The 7,425-nt window shown below is 47.2% G+C and overlaps 1 protein-coding gene across 1 annotated transcript; it reads right to left on the minus strand.

Moving 5' to 3' along the window:
- Positions 1 to 1,113: 1,113 nt before the first annotated feature.
- Positions 1,114 to 3,301, minus strand: DNAJC5G (DnaJ heat shock protein family (Hsp40) member C5 gamma). Its single transcript, XM_052649647.1, has 4 exons — positions 3,189 to 3,301; positions 2,482 to 2,695; positions 2,139 to 2,283; positions 1,114 to 1,166 (listed from the first exon to the last, which is right to left on the minus strand). The coding sequence occupies exons 1-4, from the start codon at positions 3,299 to 3,301 to the stop codon at positions 1,114 to 1,116; spliced, it is 525 nt and encodes a 174-aa protein (XP_052505607.1).
- Positions 3,302 to 7,425: the final 4,124 nt, after the last annotated feature.

Raw genomic sequence — 7,425 nt, forward strand, 5'->3', positions numbered from 1 at the left:
GATGGGGAATGGTGTGATGAGGATACCAGGCAGACAGTGCGATGAAGCACACATGGGGAAAGGGTCTGGAAACATTCAGTCTTTACCCTATCACATTTTTCATGCCCCTATTTTAAGCGCAAAACATAGAGTGATCAGCTTGTACAACATGAGACCAGAAGGATGGAAGCCGGCAGGCACTGCGGTGTGAGCTTCAGTCAACCCACAGGCCCCACACTCATGGATGCTGTGCTAGCAAAGCTGCAGTCCGGGGAGAATTGAAAGGCGGGACAACGACCTCTAAGCCTCAAATGCACCTATGCTCTTTTTGAGTTGTCTCATGGTGGTACGGGATGAGGCTGGCAATGCCAAGGGCATGGGCACCAGAAGAAGATGAGACCAGCTCCCAGAAAGGTTAACTCGCTTGGGAATGAGGCTGAACGAAGAGTTCTTGGCACACAGAGTTGCAACAAAGGCGGGTCACCTGACACAGCAGCTCCAGGACAGGATCCATCCTGCTCGGTTTTCAGGATCCTGATGGAAGTCTCATAAGTGGCTGACACTACCGCTGACACTGGCTCAAATTCCAAGGAAGGCACAGGAAACACAATGTTCAGGAAAAAACTGTCACCCCTGCCCAAGACCTCACAAGGGTTGGGTAGGAGGGCTGCTCTCTAACAGGTTAAAACTGGGACTAGAGCCAAAAAGAAGAACAGCGGGGTGACCCTGTACGGCCAGGGTCAGTGACAGCATCCAGGACAAAGACAGGATGGAGGCCAAAAGTGCTTCTGAAGACGCAAGTCTTACATGTAGAAGGGGCAAATCAGGGTCAATGTCAGGACAGGGCTACTTGCTCCTCTCTTCCCCGAGTCCAGTGGCCTGGGCAGCAGAAGGCACCCTCACTGGGTCAGCATCTAAGGGCAGAAGAAGATGGCATCTTATTAACTAGAGCGAATGATCATGCAGAATTTAAAGCAAACCCCCTACAGGTAAGGATACAATACCTGCAGTCCACACTATAAAGATAACTTTCCAAAAAAGACTCAGCTGAATTGTTTTTAGTGTGTATTTTTTTCTTACCCTTTAGTTATTGCTGCATTTCAGTTTTCATACCTCACTCTTCTTCATCTTTTACTAATTATCATCACTAGAACCATCTTCCCCTCTTCTAAAATGTTCTCTGCGTCCTATGATGGATTGAAAAACACACATGTAAACATCTAGTAACAATTTTTTACTCTGTTGTGTAGTTGCTAAGTTATGTCTGACTCTTTTGCGACCCCATGGACTGTAGCCCACCAGGTTCCTCTGCCCTTGAGATTTCCCAGGCAAGAATACTGTAGTGGGTTGCCATTTCCTTCTCCAGGGGATCTTCCTGACCCAGGGATCAACCTGAGTCTCCTGCCTTAGCAGGCAGATTCTTTACCACTGAGCCACCTGGGAAGCCCATTTTTTAGTCCACTGGTGAGAAAAGGGTTACCTTGCAGTTATGTATTCCTGTCACTAGATGGCACTGGTGTGAATTTCAGTCAACCCACACCCCAGGCGATAATCTTACACACTACCTCTCTTGCTGCTGCTAAGTCACTTCAGTCGTGTCCGACTCTATGTGACCCCATAGACGGCAGCCCACTAGGCTCCTCTTTCCCTGGGATTCTCCAGGCAAGAATACTGGAGTGGGTTGCCATTTCCTTCTCCAATGCATGAAAGTGAAAAGTGAAAGGGAAGTCGCTCAGTCGTGCCCTACTCTTAGCGACCCCATGGACTGTAGCCTACCAGGCTCCTCCGTCCATGGGATTTTCCAGGCAAAAGTGCTGGAGTGGGGTGCCATCGCCTTCTCCACCCTCTCTTGAGTAAATGCAAAGAACTGCATCCTCTAACTCGTCTTCAACTACTGCCTTTTCTAGGCGCAGTCTCCCACCCCATTCCTTACCTTAATGCTCACCCCATTCATTAAGCTTAACAGTCAGGGAAAGCGAACATTACATTTAAACTGTCAGATTTTGGCAGAAGCCCCTCAGAAACCAAGTGTATCCTCTTCTCTTTCTTCACTTGGCCCCAATACTGACTTGAGAGTTTGGGGTTCACAGTTGAGAGTTCAGGGTTTCACCCACAACCCTAATTCAGCTCTCACCCCACTCCCTGCCTGTGGTTCTCACCTGACCTTGGAGGCTGATGCTGGACATTTGACGCATATTTTTTGTTAGTTGCTTCCTCAGGTGGTGGCTTAAGTGCTCCACAGCAAAAGCAGCAGCAGCAGCAACAACAGCAACAGGTGAGCAGAGCACACAAGAGGACAAGTGTCTACAAGGTGGGAAAGAATGGCTTCAATCCAGCAGTTACTGTGTATTTCCATTCAAGCTCCACCCAGCCTCAATTCTTCCAGCACCCAGTATATGAGACAATAGAAGCATTTGTTGTAGGAGAGGAGAATCAGCCATCCTAAGAGTGGAGGGTTGCCCCTCCTTTCTTATTTTTTAAGGGACCAGAGGAATTGTGTACCTTAAACCAACAACTATTCATTGTAAAATAGTATGTGACGCCTTCTTCGCCAAAGTGATCGTATATATATATTCCCAATGAGCCATGCCGGTCATAAATTTTCCGCTTCTTAGGGTCACTCAGTACAGCGTGGGCTGTGTTGATCTCCTTGAAGATTTCTGCTGCTTGAGCATTCCCTGGATTCTTGTCTGGATGATACTTCAAGGCCAGTCTCCTAGCCAGGCAATACACAAAAGAAGGGTGGGCAGAGGATGGGAGTGGTGGGGGTGGGAGGGTTACGATGAATAACAGGGATAAGTCTCTAGAGGGTGAAGAAAGAATGTACAAGAGGATGGAGGCAAGCAGCCCAAATCTACATTTCTTCACACGGAAGAGGATGATGGCCCCATCTGGCCCCAAAGTGGAGGTCTGGGTATTTAAAAATTGGGTCAGGGGACTTTCCTGGTGATCCAATGGTTAAGAATCTGCTTTCCAGTGCAGAGGACGTGGGTTTGATCCCTGGTCAGGGAACTAAGATCCCATTTAGGCAACTAAGCCAGTGCCTTCTAGAGCCTGCATGCCACAACGAAAGATCCTACATGCCACAAGAAAGACCTGATGCAGCCAAATACATATTTTTAAAAAAAGAGGGGGTCAGAAAGCAAGGTAGGAGGAGAAGGGTTTAAAGGGGAGAATTGTGAGATTCAATGAGGGGCTGATGTCTGAACCTGTAGGCCTTCTTGACGTCTTCAGGTGAGGCACCCTTCTTAAGCTCCAGCACTGCATAGAGGGTTGACCCAGACTTGGACAACTGGCGGGCAGCCTCGTCCACATGAGCCATGATCTGGGTGGGAGGAGGGGAAGAGTTTGTGAGAACTTCTAGGGGTGGGGGCCACAGAGAAGTGAACTTCCAGTGACACGAAACTCATCCCCTTCAGGGGCGAGGCAGGAAAGTGGCTAATGGGACAAATATCAGACAATGCTGAGCGGCATCTGTGACTAGCAGGGGAGCACGGGTGACAAGACATTTGAATTCAAGTTTTACAGAGGAAACGTCTTCTCCTCAGCTTCCCCAGTGCCCATCAGATGCACAGAGCTCCAGACACCCCACATCCTACAGAAGTGAGGTAAGAGGAGGGCTAAACCCTGCCAAAAGATCCATTTAGTCCAGAGCCTCAAGTACTGTACAGAAGGAGTCCTGAGCCTGTCCAAGTCCTTGTTGGGTCTGAAAGCCCAGCAGGATCCCAGTCTCGGAACAGGCTGGGTGGGGAATCCTGTTGGTCCACAAGCTCCAAGGGAAGAACAAGTCAGACCAAACCATGAGCTGCCTAAGAGAAGCCAGGCGTCTAGCAACCAGGCCAGAAGGCAGTGCCTGCCCCTAGGCCAGACACTTTCTCCCTCCTAGCCACCCCTCTCAAACCATCTCACCCCTGTCCCTCAGGGAGAACAGGGAGAAGACTCAAGGGGTGAAGGAAGAAGTGAAAACCGGGAGCTGTTGGGTCTGACCAGAGAGGCAGCAGGGAGCAGGACCCCAGGGAGTGGGAGAGAGCCTTGGAGGCCGTGGTCTGGGAGAACCAAGGCGACAGCTCAGAAGAGAGTGTTCTGGTTCCTCAGGTCCCCTCTGGCTCTCTGTGGACCCCTCATTCGGCCTGGCATCTACCTCGTAGTCGCTCTATTCAGCCGGGAGGCCTCACGCAACCTCCATGAAGGTGTGAAACTTCACGCGGCAGCGGGCCAGTGGTGACCGAGCCTGCGCACTGCGTCAACACTACGGGTCACTTTTTGGCGCTGCCGGTAGGTCTTGGTTGGGGCTGGGGTGGGACTTATTTCGCTCGCGGGAAGCCTGAGCGTAGGGATCTGCCTGGTGCCTGCAGCCAAAGGCTGTGGGGTGTCAGTTTCTGCCCCACCCGCGGGTGCAGCCTTCCGGGGGCGTCCCTTCTCCCGTGGGAGGGGGAATCATTCATCCTGATCGGGGACATGACTCATCGACTCACTTAAGGAAAGATAACAGGGCTTGGAGACCGTGGCTGTATGCGTTGTATGGTTGCTGCGAACCTTTCTCAAGAGGTGTATTACCTTCCTCGTCTTCTTTCACAGAATTTATAGGTCGCCACTTGGTCCTTTTTCTTTTCCTGTCCACGGGAAACTCCTACACATGCTCTAAGACCTACATCAAATGTCAGTATTCCTAAGAAACTTTCCTTCATTCCCTCAATTGTTCCCACCTTCCTCTACAAAAGCATTTATCCTATCGTATTGTAATTTACCTTGCATCTTCCTTTAAAATGATGTCTTGAACATTTCCAAAAGTCATGCCTGTTCTTCAGAAACGTCCTTTAAATACTATTACATAAGGAGGATGTACCATAATATAATTACATAATCCAGATTGGATAATTGTTTCTAATCATGATATAATAGTATAATGACCTTATGAAAATTCTTATCTTTAATCTTTAATCTTTAAGAAAATCTTTGTTTTTTTCTTTAGTGTAGATTTCTGGAAGTGGAATTATTGGGTCAAAGCGAATTTTTTTTTGAGGCTTTTGATCCGTATCACTAACTTTCTTTCCAGAAAGTTACCAAAAGTACCAATTTACCTCCTTAACTAATTTACATGCCACTTGCAGGGCATGAGGGCACCTATGGGTGCTTGGCCTCACTTCCTGTAATCTCCGACAGGCTTGCATGAAGTTTACTACTTCATGATGTTGGTTTTCGTAACTAAGGAACGCCAGTGGTACCTGTAATTTGTAACTGAAAGAATTTTGTTGTTTCAATACTATCTCTGTCACCTGTCTTTTGGCTTTTATTATCTTTTCCCTTTATTACTGTTATTTATGCGCACTTACCTCCTCTTCTACTGATATTAATCCAGTGGTCATTGTGCTGGTTGCACATGGATTCAGTTGCATGCCAAAGATGTGAGTCATCTGAGCAAACTAGAGAGTCCATGTTCAACATGCACAATGACCACTGGATTAATTTATTTCTGTAGATCAGTGTAGGGGTGGGGATGAAAACCTTTGGTATCACGCACCAGTTCATAGGTTCTGGGTTAGATGAGTTTAGAGGTTAGTCACCCAAAGTAAAGCAGCTAAAGTTGATAATCTTTTTTTACTAAAGTATATTGTTTCAATATATTGTTCTATTTTATTACTGTTGTAATTTTTTTTAATTTAAAATTTTTTAACACTGAAAACATTTTGTATTGGGGTATAGCTGACTAACAGTGTTGTGGTAGTTTCAGGAGAACAACAGAGGGACTCAGCCATACCTGTACATGTATCCATTCTCTCCCAAGTCGCCCTCCCATCCAGGCTGGCACATAACATTGATAAAGTGGGCAATTTTTTGATGGTTTGTTCTCTAACTAACCTCCAGCTTTTTGTCACCATCGTGGGATGACAGAACTAGTGGAACAGCCCAAGTCGTTTCTTCACCAGCACTGGGAAGAGAGCAGAAGGCACTGGAAGTTCACTGTACTTACCCGAACCCCTTCTCTCAGTCTACAGGCCCAGTGTGGTCCGGCCCCGCCTCTCCCTCCAGCTCCATGAGTACCACTGTCTTGCTTGCTCAGGTCTCCGCTGCGCCACTTTTCTGTCAGTTCTTTGAAGACACTGTGTTCCTTCCCCCTCCTCTGCGTGGAGGACTCCTCCCCAGGCTACATGCATGGGCTGAATTTAGAAGGCTGAGAGTCTCTAAATTGAGTTCCACTTCTCTCTCCCCATCTCAGAACACCCTCACCATCATTTGTGAATATATATTTATTTGTACGTTAATTTAAGGTCTGCCTTTACCAGTAGACAGTGAAGTCCATGAGGGCAGGACCTTGTCCATTTGTTCACCATTGTGTCCCCAACACCTGGAACCATGCCTGCTCAGAATAAGTGAATTAATGATTTGCTGAATGAGCAATAGCAGAGGGAGCCCTCTGCTGGTCCAATGGAGGTCCAGAGTTTGGGCCCTAGCAAGAATTCCCTGGAACAGAAACGCTCAGCTGGAGAATTGGACAGGACTCAGAGTCAGCCTTTCCTCATACAGCCTGAGACAAAAAGACAGACACACGAGGGATAAAGAGACAGAAGCATTAGGAGAGAGAGTAATGGCAATTCTGGGCTCATTGTTTCTCGTTTGTCTTAGTTTTCCTCCATTTCTTAACATAGTTTCTGGAATATTGTAGATGCTCAGTAAATGTTGGTTAGATTGAATGAACAAACACTAGTGTACCTTTTCAAAACACTTTTACCGTATTGTCTCCTTTGATCCTCATAGCCCTGGGAGGTGGTGTGATCACATCCCTGCTTTATAGAAGTGAGCCTGAGAAAGAAGACAAATTGTGTTTGGAGAAGGGTTAGTAAACATCTTTCACATCTTGTCAGAGGCTCCAGAATGTTATTACTTCTTATCACTGCCCTCTGACATTCTAATTAATTCTAATCATAGTTTGTGGCTCTTGAAATAGCCATTATCTTTAAGCCCTCTGCTCTCAAGGAGATGACATGGCAGCCAGCAGGCTGCAGAGTTGGGAACAGAGCAGTCAGGCTGGTCTGGCACTCTCTGGCCTGGGGCCCTCCCCTAGAAACAGAGCCCTTTTGACTCTCTTTCCTATGCATGGGGTCTCTTCTAACACCCAGCACAGAACTAGGAAGAACACTCAAGCCAGGAGTCTGAAGCCCTAGGTCTTCGTTTTGGCTCTGGCTCTAAAAGGCGTGTGATCTTGGACAAGTCACTTAATCTCTGAGTCTCTTCCCTCTTCTGTGAAGTCCTGGGCTGTTTCACAGGGTTGAGATCAAGACTAAGTTAAGTTTGGTTGCAAAAGTAATGGAAACAATTTAAATAACTGCTAAAGGATGATGATGGACTCAAGTTTTTTCTGAAATCATTTGCCCTCCCACCATATCTTGAGTCAATGATCTTAGAAATTTACTACCTCATAGAGCCATGTGGTCTTTCCTGGAGAAA

This window comes from Budorcas taxicolor, chromosome 11, assembly GCF_023091745.1.
Source record: "Budorcas taxicolor isolate Tak-1 chromosome 11, Takin1.1, whole genome shotgun sequence".
Classification (NCBI taxonomy): domain Eukaryota; kingdom Metazoa; phylum Chordata; class Mammalia; order Artiodactyla; family Bovidae; genus Budorcas; species Budorcas taxicolor.